The following is a 17,377-nucleotide window of genomic DNA, read 5'->3' on the forward strand; positions in this document are numbered from 1 at the left end:
AAAGACAATCCAATTTGATTACAGGTCAAGGTAGACAGACGAAAACCGCCAAGCTCGGGGAATAGGGGAGGGCAGAAAAAGAAAAGAAAAAAAGCCCTAATTCAGGCCCGTATGTATGGCGGGACTACCCAATCGCCAACTCAGCCGGAATACAAAAACGGTCTTGTGCCTTAGAGACATGTATGTATGGCTCAGGGGCGAACTATTTATCCGGCATACGCAAGGAGGCCGTTTGACCAAGCGAGCAACGAAGAGTGGGTTGGCCCACCTGATCAGCATCGCATCGGATGGAAGCATGAACCATGCAGCTATTCGGGGCTAGAAGGATGGAACGTAACCACTTTATTTCGGGACCACGTTTGGAATCGGTCCCTTGTTCCTCAGGGGCTTTCAGTTTATGGGCCCTTTTGGAATTCGGGTCCCTTTGAGGAGAGCGAACGGCAGGTTGCGAGTCATTGGAATCATTGGATAGCGAACGGGTCGGTCCGCTGGCGATGTTAAATCCCGTAGGTGACATCTCCATTGGCACCTGATAAGAGCAGGTCAGTCAGTCCGAGGGAAACCTGCGCAGAAGGTCCGACCTCCCACTTGCCTCAATGTCGCACAACGACGCATCCAGCGGCTACGTACATTTTGTCGGAAGGCAACCACGAATGGGCGATTATAAGGAAAGATTGATTGATAAAAAAAGAATCAGGGCGTGAGAATAGAATGTTTGCCAGAAAAAAATGAAACGAGAGAGAAAAAAAAAAAAAGAAAAAGGGAGAACGTTCGAGTTCTTCCCCAGAAATCTTTTTTTGGTCAGGGGCTGAGGGAGGCGATGAAACCGCAGTGACGTTTCGCGTGGTTTCTTTGTCTGCGCTGGGCTGAGGGAATGAAGTGACCGACAAGAAATACCAATCATGGAGATGGCACGACGGCACAGAATCATTTATTGTTGACTATTTCCGTCTGGATGGCGCTCTTCTGCTCTCTCGCCTCCTTTTTTGGGGGGTCTCTTTGTTCATGTGTAACGGAAGAACGCATGGCCTCCGCCATGTTTGTGGCAGGTCCTCAAGTATCACTTGGTATACCCCCATGTGTGTTTGTAGCGCGTACATATGCGAGAAACATTTGCAGTGATGGGACCCAAACGTCATGGTGGCCATATCAGGAGGGCTCTGGGGCCGTTTCGGGGGCATTCAGTCCACACCGACTATCAAGAGTCCCTTGCCAGTCCCCATATCGATGCCGGTTGCGTCGGTGTTATCCAATTGGTTTCACAGGATCTTTCCAATGGGGACAAACGAAGCCCTCCTTCCCCAGGGGATTGGTCTTTGGCAATAATCACAAGACAATGGCACAAACGGACTGGACACAGAACAGCTCATACGGGGAAGAAAGGATGCCATCCTTTGACCACGTCTCCTTGCTCTATTTTTGTCATGCCATTGGTATAAGATGCGTCCGGTGGCATTTGGCGGTATCACCTTAGCAGAGCCACTGAGGGTCCTTTGCGAGACATGAGTTTCGTCAAGCTTCTTTAAAGAAAGCCCCCCGTCAGGTCCCTCCAGGCCAGCCGACTCCGATTTATTTCTCTCGCGCTTGCTCTCGTGCATTCTTGTCGTTTCTCCTTTCTCTTCTCTCTTCTCCTCACAGCCATTCATACATGCTGCCTCTCTCTGTCATTCTCGAGTCATCTTTTCCCTTCTCGATTGGTGAAGACAGTATATAGATTGCTTCACCCTTTCCTTTGGTTTCAGGCTTGACAACCTATATAGAGCATATTGAAACCCCAATTGAAATTATACTCTCATTGGCTTTGGGTGCGCGATCCACAAGCTGAACCTCCCATTGTCGCAACCAAGCATTTAGAAAGTCGTCATTCCACTTTGCAATTTGCAATTCGTCTTTCTCTCTTCTTTTACAAAACTGGCAAGGCGTCACAGCTCGCAATGGCCCCCAAAACCATTCAGCATATCTCTTTGCCCGAAGCTCGGGGCCTCAAATACGATGAATCCGACATGGCTCTGTTCCATGCCAAACTCTCCTATCACTCCACGATCGAAGCCCGGAAGGCCTCCGCAGACAACAACCTCCGCTCCATATCCGATCACCAAGCGCGTATCATCAAACGCTGGGAGATGCTCAAGCAGGTGGAGAAGGAGATGACGGAAAAAGGCAAGAGCCTGTCGCCGGCCGAGAGGAGCCAGCTGGCGCAATACGAATGGCGATTCAAAACCCTGGAGGAGCTAGCGAAAAACTCATGATGATTGAGCGAAGGACGATACGCATGCAGGCAGGATGGAAGGATTCTCCGCCGGAAGAAAGAAAAAAGAAAAAAGAAACGAAAAAAAAAAAAAAAAAAAGGCACGACTGTCACGGAAAGTCATTGAGTGATTAGCATCACTGGCGTAAGTTTAGATTTAGGCGCAATGCAGTTGTCTTCATAACTTGACACCTCTTCTCATTGCCCAACAGGACAGCATACTGAGTTCATTGCCGTTTTCTCATTAAGGGCCTCCTTGTCTTTTTGCCTTGCGTCAGACGGTCAGGTGTGAGGGCACAGGCTGCGTAGTCCAGTTCTCATGGGCTGGAGTCCATTAATGCAGGCCAACCGCCGTTGCCTCGATCCAAATACCTAACGAGAGGTTGCGCAGGTCACACAACCGGCCTGGAAGACACTGCAACAGTAGTAATGGGTACACCGAGACTCGGCTACACAGTCGTAGACGTAAGGCCCGCAATTCGACCCTGAGACCTTTTGTCTCCTCCCAACGTCCTACTTCTGAACACGCGACATCTTTGGGTGGACTTGCCACCCCTGTCATGTAATACCTTTGGGAATTATATCATCTGGCCCACCCAAGGTACCAGAGTGGATAGCGGATACCGACAAGGGTCGTGCGAGAGACCAGGTACGGTCGGTGAGTCATGAGCTTGACTGCAGAGTAGTATTTATTTGCCGAACTTCAGTTGTCCGAGTATGGAATTGATTTCCATTGTCACCATTCCCCCTCATTTATTCTCAGGCTTCGCTCGCTCCCCACACAAGAGTTGAGGTCGGGAAATTGCGGTTGTCGGAGACCTCCGAGTCAGTGGGGCTGCAGTCGGGGGGGAAGAATATAGAACACTCATTGGAGGGGAGAGGGGAGGTGTATAGGTGTACAATTGATTGCGATTTGGTAATGGAAAATGACGAGCGAGCAGTGGTTGGAGATCGGAGGACGAAGAGAGAGATGGAGAGGGAGAAAGGGAGGGAGAAGGGGAAAAGAAGGGAAGAACACCTGAAGCGATCGAGTAATGGAAATCACGGGAGGGCGTTATCGCTATCGGCCGGACATGCACTTTGCGATCTATTTAAACTCCTCTTCTTGACATCCTCTGCCTCATCTCTCCCCACGAACTAAATCCCATCCTCCTCTTTCTCTTTCTTCCATCCTTATCCTCAAGTCTACCTTGAAATACCACATCTGACATCTCTATCCACCATGGCGCTGCCCACCAACACCGATCAGCTCACTTACATCCCCGCCGCGGAGATCGACCAAGTCTTCGCCCACACCACCAACCTGGCCTCGTCCGGCTTGAACAGCAAGGTCCTGGCTACTTCTAATGAATACTTCGCTGCGGCCTCCAACCTCCTCACACCCACTCCCCCCATCAACCGCCCCGGCGTCTTCGTCCACACCGGCGCCTGGTACGACGGCTGGGAGACCCGTCGCCACAACCCCGAGCCCTACGACTGGGCCGTGATCAAGCTGGGGGTGGCGGGAGCCACGATCCAGGGCGTCGAGGTAGACACGGGCTTTTTCATCGGCAACTACGGCGAGAAGGCCGAGCTGCAGGGCACCTACGCCCCGGCCGACAGTGGCGTGTCGGACGCCGAGATCGCAAACCCCAACTTCGCCGGTTGGTCCACCATTCTGCCCGCGCAGCCCTGCGGTCCTTCGCAGCGGCGCGCGTGGAAGCTCAACGACTACGACCCCGCCAGCCCCAAGCCCTACACCCACGTGCGACTGCTGATGTACCCGGACGGCGGATTCGGCCGCCTCCGCCTCTACGGCCAGGCCATCCCGCCGGCCTTGCCTGTCGCCGCCGCCTCGCAGGCCCCCGTTGAGGAGCTGTCGTCTGCGCTGCTGGGTGGCTTGGCGCTGGGCGCCTCTGACCAGCATTTCACCCCCTGCTCGAACCTGCTGCTCCCCGGCCGTGGCAAGGACATGGGAGATGGGTGGGAGACCGCGCGCTCGCGTACTCCCGGCCATGTGGACTGGGCCATCGTGAAGCTGGGCCTGCCTGGCTCTGTCAGCAAGATCGTGGTCGACACGAAGGACTTCCGTGGAAACTTCCCCCGGACGGTCCGCGTCCATGGACTGGTTGCCGGGAGCACCGCCGAGGGAGAGGTGCCTGCGCACGACCACGCCGGGTGGGTGGAGCTGATCAAGGGCGAGAAGCCGTGCCAGGCGGACACGGAGCATGTGTTTGAGGCGGCGGACCTGGCCGTCGGAGGCGAAGACACCCGGACGTTCACGCACGCCAAATTGACCCTCGTGCCGGACGGCGGAGTCAAGCGTTTCCGAGTTTTTGGAAAGAGAGACGCGGCGGCAGATGCTGCCCGACCGGCCTTGCGACTGTAGAGGCTCGATGACTACGATTTAATGACCTGCCATATGGGAGACTGGAAGGGAGAAAAAAATGGGAACACCTGTGCCAGTAATTTGGATACTTCCACCGTACATAGTCTGTGATTTTACCTTCCCTTGGTGACCTTCAGGTATCTAGAATGAAAATACGATTATCAGTTGCTACTACTCCTACACTTCCAATAAAATCCATTAGCATTTGTACGACCCTATCCATCACTGTCTATCCGATTGCAACCAGAAAATATACAGTCAACAAGGACAAGAAAATGCAAACTCAACTGCATCTGCATCAAAATACGAAAGAACAAAAGAAATAAAACAAAGAAATCCAAGAGAAAAGAAATCCCCTTCAACGCGCGCTGCACAGGAATGTTCCTAGTGTCTCTTCACAATAATCACAAACGCCCTGGGGGAATTTTGCTGAAATACACAAGGGGATCAAGAAAAAAGCGACAGACAGCAGATGAAGACGAGCGGGAAGAGAAAATCCAAGCAGTCCAAGCTTACCACGGCCATTTGCCTGGTTTCTTTCCTTGTACATTGGCAGGCCGGAACTTGGGACCCAAAAGGTGGTTGTTGGTACCAGGCCAGACAGATCACAACGGTGTGGAGTTCCAATTCGGAGCTAATAGCAATGGGCTCCATGAGTGCCTCGCTTTCGTGTCAGCTCATCTTCAAATACCATTCTCAACACCAGAAGTCGTCAATCATATCCTTCATCATCGTCAATGTGGGTAAATAAGAAGTAGAGAAAAAAAATATGTCAAATCAGAAAGATATTGACCAAAATGCCGGATTGCCAGATATCCAAAAGGGGAGAAGAGGGTTGAGAAAATTCACGAAAAGTACAAAGACTTTCATTTGGTGCCGGCGTCGTCTTTCTTTTCCTCATTCGGGGTCAACGCGATAAGTGGCTCGGATCCTGAAGAAGCAGAGCTACCAGGGGTGCCGCTCTCATTGCTAACACTTGATCTCTCTCGTATGGAAAGCCGTGTCCGCGTGTACGGGGGCACCGGTGCCAGGTATTGGTCGAGCATCTCATTCAGGACCGTGGATCGAACCGGCTTGGGAAGATAGTTGTTCATGCCGGCGCTGATGCATTTTTCTCGATCACCCTCGATGGCACTGGCAGTCATAGCTATGACGAGCACTTCGTTGACGTTGGGGTCGGGGTCTTGACGAAGCTCGCGGGTTGCGTTGTAACCGTCGAGGGTGGGCATTTGCACATCCATCAGAACGACATGGAATGGATTCCCTTCCTGTGAGCGAGCACGGAGGGCATCAACTGCCTGGCGCCCGTCGCTGTAGGCTTCACATTGCAGGTTAAGACTGGTAACGAACTTGACGGCAATCTTTTGATTGATCGGGTTATCCTCGGCAATGCAAACTCGGATCTGATCGCGAGGAACCATGGTCAGGTCGCGAATGACGGGTGTACGGACCGCATTTGCGTCTCCTTGCTGCAGAGACTTGGGCCATGGGGTTTTCGATGCGAGGTCTTTGGCCTTGTTGAAGGACAGGTGGAAAGTAACCATGGTGCCGACGCCTGGGGTGGAATCAAGCCAGATGGCACCGCCCAGGACATCTTCGATGATCGCTTTGCAAATGCTGAGACCGAGTCCGCTTCCGCCGTAAGATCTCGCTGTCGAACTGTCTGCCTGCGAGAACGGCCTGAAAAGTCGGGACTTCTGCTCTTCGGGAATTCCAATTCCGGTATCAGACACTGTGCATTCGAGACGGACGCGGCCTTTGCCTTCTTTGGTAACTCTTGCCCGAACAGTTACGGAGCCCTTGGGGGTGAATTTGTAGCTGTTGCTGAGGAGATTCATGAAAATCTGATGCAAGCGAACTGGGTCGCCCAGTACCACAAGCTCTGGCGGCACCTTCTCCAAATCCTCGATTGTGTCTAGCCCTCGATCCCGGTGTGTATACCGAAGCGCACGAACGACCTCGGATATGGTTTCCTTGATGTTAAGAGGCACGGTGGAAATCTTCATTTTTCCGGCCTCCAGCTTGGAGAAGTCCAGGATATCGTTGATGAGGGTGAGCAAAGTATCGGCACAGACACGGATAGACTCAACATATTCGTCCTGCTCCTTGTTCAGAATGGTGCCCTTGAGAAGCTCAGACAAGCCAATAACGCCGTTCATCGGAGTGCGGAGATCATGAGAGATGTTAGCGAGGAAGATAGACTTGGCCTTTGCTGCATCTTCCTTCAGCTTGACATTGTGTTTAGCTTCCGCCTCCGCCACCTTTGCCTTTTGCTCGGCCTCGCGGGCCTGCGCAAGAGCTCGCTTCTGTGCCTCGACCATAGATGCGTTGGTGGCACTGACTTTGCGGACTTCGCGGAAGAGCAGTGCGTTGGAAAGCGATATGCCAATCTGGTTGCACAGCAAGTGAAGTACCACAAGGTTTCGCTGGGTGAACGAGTTGGGCTTGCCCTCGATATGAATGACACCGAGTAGATGCTCTGCCTGCATGATAGGCAACGCGATCACGGATTTACCCAGCGGATACCTTGCCTGATAGGCCTCGCTGACATTGGAAAACCGTTCGTCCTCGAGGACATTGTGGACAAGCACTTCTTCCCTGGTCCGCATGACATAATGAGAGATTTGCTGTGCCATTTTGTCCTCGATTTCGAAGAAGGAGAGACCGTCAAGGAAAGCTTTCTGTCCCTTCTCTAGGTCTCCCGCAGCCGCAACGGTGAAGTTGTCATCGAAATTCGTTGCAATCACAGCAAAATCCGAGCCATTGCAGGATTCAAGGACCATTTCAATCATTTTCGTGAGAAGCTTATCAATCTGTAGTTCGGACGACATCACTTGACTGGATTCAAGGATGCTTGACAAATCAATAATGTCTGTTGCCACGTTAGAACTCAAACAATGACATCCTTCATCTTGTGAACGTGAGAGACGCGAACTTACCCAATCCAACACTTGAAATGTCAAGGGAACGTTCGCCTGTGGTCACCCCATTCTGCTCTATCCAGCGTTGTTTTCGGTCATCCTCCTCCACATTCTGAGCGACATCCATGTGTTCTGGGCCTGTGCTGCGATTTATCCCAAGGAGTGAGTCAACGGTTTGGCATCCAACATCGGCAGTCCGTGAAGATGTCGCAGTTTTGAGGAGCCATTCATGTTTCTCAGTCAACTGAGCTGCTTTACCAACAGCGCTAATGGCGGCCCATGCAGCGATCGCATCTTGCATCACAGAACGTGCCGCTCGTTTAGCGCCACGCCGAATTAAGAATTCACCTAGATTCACTCTTAGCACGAAGACTACATGTGACGACGAAAGACAAGTGATGTTCATACCGTGCAATTCCAGAGCAAGCGCCTCTTCTAATGGCCATCCATGGATTTGACAATGGTCAATAGCAGCCTGACAGATGTTAGATTTTGCACTCACTTGGAGATCATCGCCGACAACTTACCTCAAACGCTTGAATTGCGGATGTGTGGTCATTGCGAACTTCGAAGACGAGAGCTTCTAGTATCAACGACCACATTCCATAATTTGCATCGCAAGCAGACCGCGCAAGATCCACCTCGGCCTTGTACTTCAAAACCGTCTTCAGGTTCCCATCAAGGTATCCACGGGCAGGGTAATCGTTGTGCAAAGTGAGGAGAGAGAGCGACAAATAAAAGTAGACAACGTATGACACGCGAGCAGACCACAGCCTCGGCATGGTATCCATCATTTGGACTCCCAACTCTATAGCTTTTGTGTGGTGCCCGTAGATAAACAGGGGGATCATCGCCAACCCCCAATAGATATCGCGAGGACGATCGGCGTTGCTAGTGTTTTTGTCTAGGAAAGCAATGTACTCGCTCGTCCGATGATTGTCATCAGACATTACGGTCTCAGGATCACGGTAGGAAGTCTTTCCTTGCAAAGCGCGCGCGACTTGTCTATAAAACGAGATTGGTTAGAACTTTTTTCGAGTTTCGTGAGCCAAAGTAAAAGTAACTGACCTGACTGCGACAAGACTAGCACCGCCACGGGTATCATGCACCCATTCTGGGATGTCCTCGGGATTTTCGTTGCAGAAACTTTCTAGTTGGGTCATGTCATGACCCAGGAAAAGCCGCGTCATTGCCATTGATGAAAGGCTGATCAATGTAATGTAGGGATCTCCCATTGAGAGAGATGATTCTACAGATGCCTCAAGCGCAGGAAGCGTCGATGACAATGGAACTCGCAAATGGCTGACGTAAAGGTTGTGAACAATTGAACCTCGACTTTGCGTCCACGGCTCGGGGCAACGCTCAAGAAGATTGAGCGCATAGTCACTGAGCTTGACAGCAAGGCTCAGGTCTCTGAAACGGCTGAAAGAGACCATGGCAAGGTGAGAGCAGCCTATCGAAATTTGCACAAAGCCACCTTTGAAAAGGTGGAGATTCATCATCTCGATAGCCATTCTATAGAAAGTTAAGGCGTCATCCCAATAGGTTACGGCCATCGCCTCGGCCATGACCGCACCGATGGTGATCATATTTATATCCTTGCTGATCGGTTTGCGAACGATAGCCTCTAGGTCTGCCTTTTCAAGGTAGTTCTTGAGGTGTCTGTAAGCGGCGTCGCATTCCTCGTAGGTCGTGAACTCCCGAAGATGTACACCAAGCTCATCCAGGCATGTGAGCAGGGAGTCCATTGACCGAAGGTGTTGGCCCATCTGAGCATAGATCTTGGCCTTCACAATCCAGGCACGGGACTTGCAGACGGCAGTTTTTCCATGCTTCAAAACCTTATCTAGTAAGTCAAGGGCTTCGGGATTGTGACCTTGAGACCATGACATTTCAGCAGTCGCGATGTGCAGACGTAGAGTCTCGTCATAGTATACGTCGGTGTTGTTGTCATCCCAGGGGCTTTCCTGGAGAAGAGCGATACAGTGGCGGAAATACCAAAGGGAAGTTGGCCGTGCACCGGATTGAGAGGCAGTCTGGGCGGCATCCCAAAGGATCTTCCGGTAGTCAAGTCTCTGTACCACGCGAGTCTTGATTATGCGAGAGGCGAGACCAACGTGTCGAGCCATGGAATAGCGGCTGCGGCCGTCATGGTAGTATTTCATGAGCGCTTGAGAGATGATGAAATGCATCTTTTCCACGTTGCGGCCTTCCGTCAACGATGCAGCAGCTTGTGCAATCCTATCATTCGCAAACCTGAACTCGTCATCAGTCTTCCCTGGAATGACAAGGTTTGCTTGGACCAGATATTGAAGTCCAACAACGATGTTGGCCTCGGATTGCCGGATCAGATTCACATTCTGCGGACAGGTGAGGTCCACAGCTTCGTCGTCCTCGCTAGAATACAAGAACTCGCTAGTGAGGAGTTTTTGCACGAGAGAAAAGGCAAACGGACTACCCAGCAAAGCGCCCCAGACCAGTATGGATCGGGCTGCTTCCGGGGATTCCTGGAGACGTCTCGTGATAAACCCAAGCCCAAGGCCTTCGCCATACCGAGGAGCCACAAACTCCGTGAAAATCCGATCCAGGTCAAATTCCCATTTTGAGTTTTTCCATGAATACCAGATGCAGTTTTTGCTGTAACAAGTCTCCAGCATCATTCGCACATAGAATGGATTTCCTACGCTTTTTTCCTGGATGACCGCTGAAAGAGGCGTGAGCATCGGGTTGGGATCTTGGTGCATCGTAGCAGCGACTATTTGCATGATCTCGTCCTCTCCAAGTGGCTTCAATACAACCTTGGACACACTAGGAGTGTCTGCCTCGAAGAGAGATTTGATGGCCTTGTTCTCGAGGTCGGCATTGCGGCTTGCCAGCATAAGCACACAAGGTACTTTTGCTTTCATGATGTTCAAAACCAGCTCGAGAGTCTCGTCGTCGGCGTAGTGCAAATCGTCGACACATACACAGATCAACCTATACTGGGACAACGTTTTGAGGATCTCAAGAAAAGTTTCCATGAGTCGCATGTTCTTCAATGCTGCGTTGGACAAGAAAAAGTCCACTGAATTCTGTCCTCCGTCAAGAATAGGAAGTGCAATACGCTTAGATGGTTCTCCTTTGGTGGAAACTTCCTTGAAGATATGCTGCGCAGCAGAAAGTTTAGGTGATATTTGCTTATCATTCCCCCCTGACGACATCAATTGCTCAGGAAGTTCCAAGACACGATGTAAGGTAGGCCACATAGGTAGCAATGCCATGCGGACGTTATTGTGGTAGTCCGTGGTGACATCACGTTCGGAGAAGATTTGGCGTAGGAGGCTGGCAAGTATTTTCGCGAAAGGCTCAAACGGTACCCTCCTGGCACGGTCCAGCCGCGCAATCCCGATATATCCAAGCTTGCGGATTGCCGACTGAACCCGGTTCAGAAGATCCGTTTTCCCTATCCCGGCAACGCCACTAAGAGTGATGACCTCGCATTTACCCGCGCGCCGAGACCTTTGCGCAGGTTTGTGCCTATTGCCTGGTCCATGGGAATCCGTCTGTGTATGGGTGTGTGTGCCGGTCGACGGATAACTGTCTCGGTCTGTATTCTCCCAGGATGCACGTGATTCCACCGGACTCTTTGCCTTGTTTGAAGTGATCCCTGGTCTTGGGGTCGAGAGTGATGACTCGGTACTATGGAGAGACTCATGGGTAGACACACGTCCGAGGTTGTAGGCAGCGCCATTGGAGTTGGGTTTTAAGTTGAAAGAGCCGGAGTCGCTTGAGGCCGAAGCCACCTCAAAGCTATCAACTCGACTATCCGACATTGACGAACTAGAGCCAACTCCGCTGGACGTTTGCGCAATGGCCTTTGCATACGCCGACTGCTGGCGCCGGTGAACTTTCTCAACCACGCTGATGATTCTATCATACTCTTCTCGGCGTCCAAACATACGAGAGGGAAGGGTAAAGAAGGATGACACATCACGTTGGGCGATTTGAAAGTCCTTCAAGGCTTCGCTGTCGCCATCGCCAAGTAATTCGGAGATCTGCGCCAAGTCACGCTTCACGGAAGAGATGGTATGATAGCGCTCATTAACCGCCTTTTGGGTCATCTTCTGAATCACGGCGGAGACTGCATCCGGTACATCCATACGCTTCGTCGAAACCGGGGGTAATTTCTTGCCCAAAACATTCTGCACAACTTCAACCGGGTCACTCCCAGTAAAAGCCGGCTTCCCAACTAGCATCGTCCAGAACAGAACACCAAGTGCGTAGATATCGGTTCGACTATCCGGCTCCGTGGGCATTCTCCCGGTCTGCTCCGGTGCAATGAACTGCAGTTTGTTCTTGACCCCGAGCTCTCGAGAAAGCGACGACCATCCCTCACTCAAGATGTTATCGAAGGATCTCGCCCCGTTTCCCGTGTTTGTCAGCTTCACGGAGCCTACTTCACGGTTGAAGTGGAATGCGTCACCGCGAATTTCGCCGTGGACAGTTTTGAGCCCATAGTGCAATAGCTCTAGGCAGTCGCAGGCACCAATTGCAAAATCCAGAAATATCGAGAGAGAAACCTGCTCTCCGGGGGTCGAATCGGTACTGTCCATCTTGCGGCCGGCTGCGAACCAGGCAGGCCCAAAGGCCACCAGCTCCCGGAGCATGTTCGGGCCTGGAGACTCAAAGATGGCCACCAGAAGAGGGCCCGCATCCCCGGGGTCTCGTGATAGTCTTATCAGATCAATCGGTCGAATAGTATGATTGCAGTCGGGGTCGGAGGTCTGCATGATCGATCGTAGCATATGGAACTCCCGCTCGAGTCTCACCACGTGGGACGAGACCCGGGCTATTACCGGTACCCAAATGGGCTCATGATCTCCTCGAGACAGCGATAGCTCACTGCTGGATTCGCTCAGGCTACTCCTCCAATGGTGACGGAAAGGTGGGCGAGATTCGGTCCGCGGGGAGTTGCGCGCTAAACTAGACGGTCCGGACGAGGTTGCGGCGGGGGTCGAAACATCAGATTCGACCGAGTGTCGAAGTCCGTAGACATGCCAGTGGTTATAGGTTGAATGAAACGGTTCGATTGACTGGTCCCAGGTGTATCCTGGCAAATGCGCCAGCCGTTCAAAAAGGCGTGCCGGTGGGAGCGGCAGATCCTCACCAAGAATATTGCTATCCTCCATTTCAGCCGCGTTTGGAATATCCCAGATATTTGTTCCTCCCCTATCAGTTCACAGCCATATGTAAACAGTTCTGAGATATCCGGCCGAGGGTGTTGTCAGTTGCGATACGGGCAACGGGAGAACAATATCATAGGGTCGAAAACGGGCTGGGTCGCGAACGAAAGTGGAGGGGGGGTAGAAGGCGGTTCGTTCGTGCAGGTCGAGAGAGGTCGAGCGATACAAGGAAACGTGGAAGTCGCCCACGATGTGCTGGAATCAGCAAGACGGCGTGCGTGAATGTGCCTGACTTGTCACGGGGCAACTGCTGTCATTTCCATCGATCAACTTGAGGTTGCAAACGGAGGCACCTGATCTTCGGGGCCGACAAGGCTTTGGCGGGCCATGGCCTGAGGTGTCGTTCCTGAATAAGCACGCTCTTAGTCATGCGCTGTGTCACGTGCTGGCGAGCGCGGCACCTAGCAACCACCGTTCCTTAATTTCATTAATTTTTTAATTAATCGTCGTTCACCCGTTGTTTTCTACGGAAAATAATGCCATTCTTTCTGTTCCATCGAACTATTGGAGCCCCACTATAGCCGCACTAGGTGTTTGTGGTAGTTTAATTGAGAGTAACTCCGAGAGCAAACAATGCCTGATTACTACTCCCTACACGCCCAGTCTTGGTCGATACGGAGTACATCCCGGCTGATCCCTGGACTGAAAGGGGCAGAAGGAAATTCAACACCAACCTCTCCTTTTTCCTTCCGTGCGCATGGCAAGGTTTTTTCAATGCGCTAAACCGGTCTATACAGCCATCTACTCCGTCCGAATATGATCAGGCACGAATCCATGCCCAGTCTATTGCCGAGCTACTCCGGAGTAACCAACGTAACCACTGCAACGGGACTTAATACAGAAAGGCAATCATATATAAACGAAGCTGTGGATATATTTGCTGTCGCCGGTGGAACAGTCCTGGAGGCAATTACGTAGCAGGGGTTAATTTAAAAATAAATGTGGGAACCGATAGATGCCACGGAGTACTATCGAAGGGGTCCAAAGATATGGGGGACTTCATGCCTTATGGCATTTTAGTTTCTTAAAAGTCAGGGATTCGAGATTTCAATCCTCTCCTTTATCAATAGATCCCGCATGGCTATGCTGTAAAGCCGGCAAACTCCGGAGAAGTGCCGTCTGATCCAATAATAGAAAAAAAATACTCGATAAATCAACTTCCAGATTCCTTCACGGTATATAGTCCGGACTCCCGATACTGCGACCATTTGGGCCTTCAAGTCTCCACCACTTGGTATAATTGGTGTCATAGCCCTATTTGTTCTTGATACGGCATAATCAGAATGAAGCTTGTGTTCTGTCTCAGATAATGATTCGATAGAAATACAATATGAATATCGTAGTTGGGACATGAAGACATGAGGGGAAATATTTCAGGCGCCAATTGGTATTATAGAAGTTTTGTACAAAACCATCGCCGCTTTTTGCGATTGGGCTTGGATTTCCAATGCTACCACCTGATAGTGATATATATAGACCTCTTCGAATATTGAACATGGGTGTTTTCATCTCACATAAGTGTACGGCCTTCATGACCGCGCCATGAATTTACCAATTTGTGATGATTTTGAACGTTATGGACCATCGCAACTATACCAATATCCATTGAACAACAGCACGATTCCTCTAGGAAGTGTAATGTTGTTTCCACGTCGTGGTAGTGTGGTAATCTATATAGTAAAGCGGTCAAGGAGTGCCCAATGTTCTATTTTGCTCCATGGGCCTTCACGAAGGCATGGTGAAAAAGATAAAAGACCCATTTTAATTGATTTGAGAATATCGCATTTGAAATGTAGTTTTTGAAAGTTTTAAGCTTGATACGTGACTCCAATTTGATTCTCACGTATGCGCTATGCTTCGGAACACGCTGTTCTTATGGTTGGGTTCGCCCTCCGACTGTAGACTAAATAAAACGCATTTGCAGATGACAACATGCCCTTAATATTTGTGGGGCGGAGTTCTTATTCATATTTTATTTTATGGATTTGTTCAGTGATGTAACTTTTTTGCGAGAAATTAAGAAAGGAAAAGGGGGCAATCATCGCGTCGGAACACTCCGTACGGGTACTTTCATCTACCTACGGATAACTAAATGGAAGGGTAAGCTAGGAACCACTAATCAGCTAATAAACGGTGGGATTCTTGCGGGGGCCACCCCAAAACCGCACTCTAAGAATAAAATTCCCAGTAGAGGCTCAACTGGAATGAGGTGGGTTCTCAGATTGGCAGATAGATAGGCGAGGTGTTGTCAGCCGTTGCGAATGCATCCCTAGTCTCTGTATCTCGGGAGTCCAAATGGTTCTTGTTCGTCGGGCTGTACCCCATATTTTCCCTTTCTGGACGAGGCAGCAGAACTACTAGTGATGATTGGCGGAAAGTCAACCTTGTTTGGGTTTCCAGGGTGCACTCTTTTCCCAAGGGAGATAGTAGGAATCAATAATAATTCTAGTCGCCGGGAATCGGCCACTATTTGTGTTCAAGAAGCAGTAGTTGGCCGTCTGGTAGCGAGAAACCATGCCCATTGTCCGAGGAACAGCCCGAGGTAAAGTAGTATAGTATCTACGCTGTACGAAGCATTGAAATTTAACACCGCACAGAACTCTTAAGTAAAAATTGCGCTGGATGTGTGTGTGCAAATGCAGTCTTTGGGTAAAAGCTGCTTACAGGTGGCCATTGAATTTTTGCATTTCTTGGGGTTCTACGGGCAGACCCGATGATGGAAAAACATCGCATTCCTTGTGTTACTTCCGTTCGGGTCTGCTGATACCATGTGGGACCAATTCATTTCCTTTTGCCTTCGGGTGGAAACCCATGCAATATTATATTAGTTAATATACGGCAGAGCTGACCACATCAACGGCGGGTGTTCAGCACACTGCAGCAGCCATCATAGCTTAAAATATCTTTTCCTGGCTGGATGTTCCAGGAGACGACCGGAGAGGTGTACTCCCTTTTTGATTGTTATTTTTATTGTCTGGTTTATTTTAGTTTATTTGATTTCCTGTTGCTTTCGCTTTCCTTTCCGGTCCCCTCTCTTGAACGATGACGGGTGTCGGGCTGGAGACTAGAAAATACTCCGCATGTTTCTCTATTTGCCAGTCTTGGCGGAGTGACGACTAAGGGACGCCATGAAAGGGGGCATGTTCGTGATGGTTTTTCTTGCCCCATCGATTATCCAGCTGTCAAACCATCGAAAAATTATCGTCCTGCGTTTTAATACTGACTGTTCACGCTCCTTTTCCGGGTGTCTTCTGTATCCCCTCGCGGTCTACTCAGCAGCGAGTTGAAAAATACCATCACGTTAGCGCCATGCATTAGGCATGTTGATTTGTTACCAGTACCATACTGCATGGGCTCTATGACGTACGTAGTCGGAGAACTGCTCGACGGCACGACGACAACAGAAAGACCCGGGATGGGGTTAGGGATTTAGATGATCAGGACATCTGGGGGTGAAATCGACGGTGCTGCGTCGAAGCCGGACGAGAAATGGGTCGGCGCCGAGGGGATTCAGACTGGTGGAAGGGATCATGCGTTGGGTTCTCTGGAACTGCTCTCCCCCTCTTGGTTATTATTGTTATGATTATTACCCACTATGCCTGGCGGACTATTCTACTTCCCTTCCGGCCTCTTCAATTTTGACCATCCGTTCCTTCTCACCTCTCTCGCACACTCTCTCAGTTGCGCCCCCGGACGATTTGTTGGCAGTCATACATGGTTGATATTTCGCCTCTTCCCACATAGAAACCCGCCGCCCACTCCTTCCTGCTCGCATCCTCCCCCGTCGGCCCCTTCACGCCGTGGACGAGGACGGCATTCGCAGGCGCCACGGATTAGCCAGAACCCCCCAGGGCGCGGCTACGTCATAGGTTGGACCCCCCCGGAGACGGACCAATTCCACACGCTTCAGCACAAATCGTCGATCTGCTGGGTCAACAGAACCTGCTCCAGTGTTTCTTCATTCTCGGAAAGGTCAGATCAGTCGAACCTTCCTCGCCTTCAGTCAGTCAGTCCTGCACTCTCCCTCTTCCTCTGACTTCCTAAGTTCCTCACCTCCCCGTCTGCCATACACCGCTTTTAGTCACCCTTCCTGGCGACTCCGTTTTTTTTTTTACACTTTCCCCCTCTGTACCAGTCATTCTCGCTCCCTCTTATCTCTCTCCCAAAAAAACCCCCCTTTAATTCTTGGGTCTTTTTTTACCCCATTAATTTCCTGGAAATTTTTCATCCTCCAAACCGAGTCTATACGAGGATACCCTTTCTTTTTTCTGTCGCCTTTTTTCCCTTTTTTTTTTTTTTTTTTTTTTTTTTTTCTTTTTCTTTTTTCCCCTCTCTTTATTATTTTCTTTTGGGGTCCCGTGCTCATTAGGACTGCCCCTTTTCCCTTCTTTTTCTGTGTTCTATAAACCCTTTATTATCATTATTTTTTTGTTGGGTTCTTTCTCTCTCGCGAAATTCATTCCCCTCTGCATTTCCCTTCCTCCACCTCACCTTGGGATTCGTGTGAACGTCCTGCCAGCCATTTGAGTGCGGACCTGTTTGTCCGAGAGATGAGTGCCTCATTTGGCTCCTGTGGAGTTGGATTCGCACAGGAGAATTGAATTTTGACCGGCGGTGG

At 50.6% G+C, this 17,377-nt stretch overlaps 4 protein-coding genes across 4 annotated transcripts; 3 read left to right on the plus strand and 1 right to left on the minus strand.

Annotated features, from left to right (window-relative positions):
• Nucleotides 1-1,934: 1,934 nt before the first annotated feature.
• On the plus strand, nt 1,935-2,249 carry P170DRAFT_423898 (uncharacterized protein; the record flags this gene model as incomplete). Its single annotated transcript, XM_024847534.1, has 1 exon — nt 1,935-2,249. The coding sequence occupies one exon, from the start codon at nt 1,935-1,937 to the stop codon at nt 2,247-2,249; it is 315 nt and encodes a 104-aa protein (XP_024708423.1).
• A 1,221-nt stretch (nt 2,250-3,470) lies between these two features.
• Nucleotides 3,471-4,616, plus strand: P170DRAFT_350230 (allantoicase; the record flags this gene model as incomplete). The annotated part of the gene is made up of 1 exon (XM_024843787.1): nt 3,471-4,616. The coding sequence occupies one exon, from the start codon at nt 3,471-3,473 to the stop codon at nt 4,614-4,616; it is 1,146 nt and encodes a 381-aa protein (XP_024708424.1).
• An 866-nt stretch (nt 4,617-5,482) lies between these two features.
• P170DRAFT_351057 (putative sensor histidine kinase/response regulator) lies at nt 5,483-12,705 on the minus strand (the record flags this gene model as incomplete). Its single annotated transcript, XM_024843837.1, has 5 exons — nt 5,483-7,488; nt 7,556-7,885; nt 7,946-8,012; nt 8,065-8,542; nt 8,606-12,705. 5 exons carry the CDS (start codon nt 12,703-12,705, stop codon nt 5,483-5,485), a joined length of 6,981 nt encoding a protein of 2,326 aa, XP_024708425.1.
• A 3,435-nt stretch (nt 12,706-16,140) lies between these two features.
• P170DRAFT_123759 (uncharacterized protein) lies at nt 16,141-16,844 on the plus strand. The gene has a single exon (XM_024842375.1). The coding sequence runs from the start codon at nt 16,355-16,357 to the stop codon at nt 16,793-16,795; it is 441 nt and encodes a 146-aa protein (XP_024708426.1). The 5' UTR covers nt 16,141-16,354; the 3' UTR covers nt 16,796-16,844.
• The last annotated feature ends 533 nt before the right edge of the window (nt 16,845-17,377 follow it).

This window comes from Aspergillus steynii (genome assembly GCF_002849105.1).
Source record: "Aspergillus steynii IBT 23096 chromosome Unknown P170scaffold_2, whole genome shotgun sequence".
Lineage (NCBI taxonomy): Eukaryota > Fungi > Ascomycota > Eurotiomycetes > Eurotiales > Aspergillaceae > Aspergillus > Aspergillus steynii.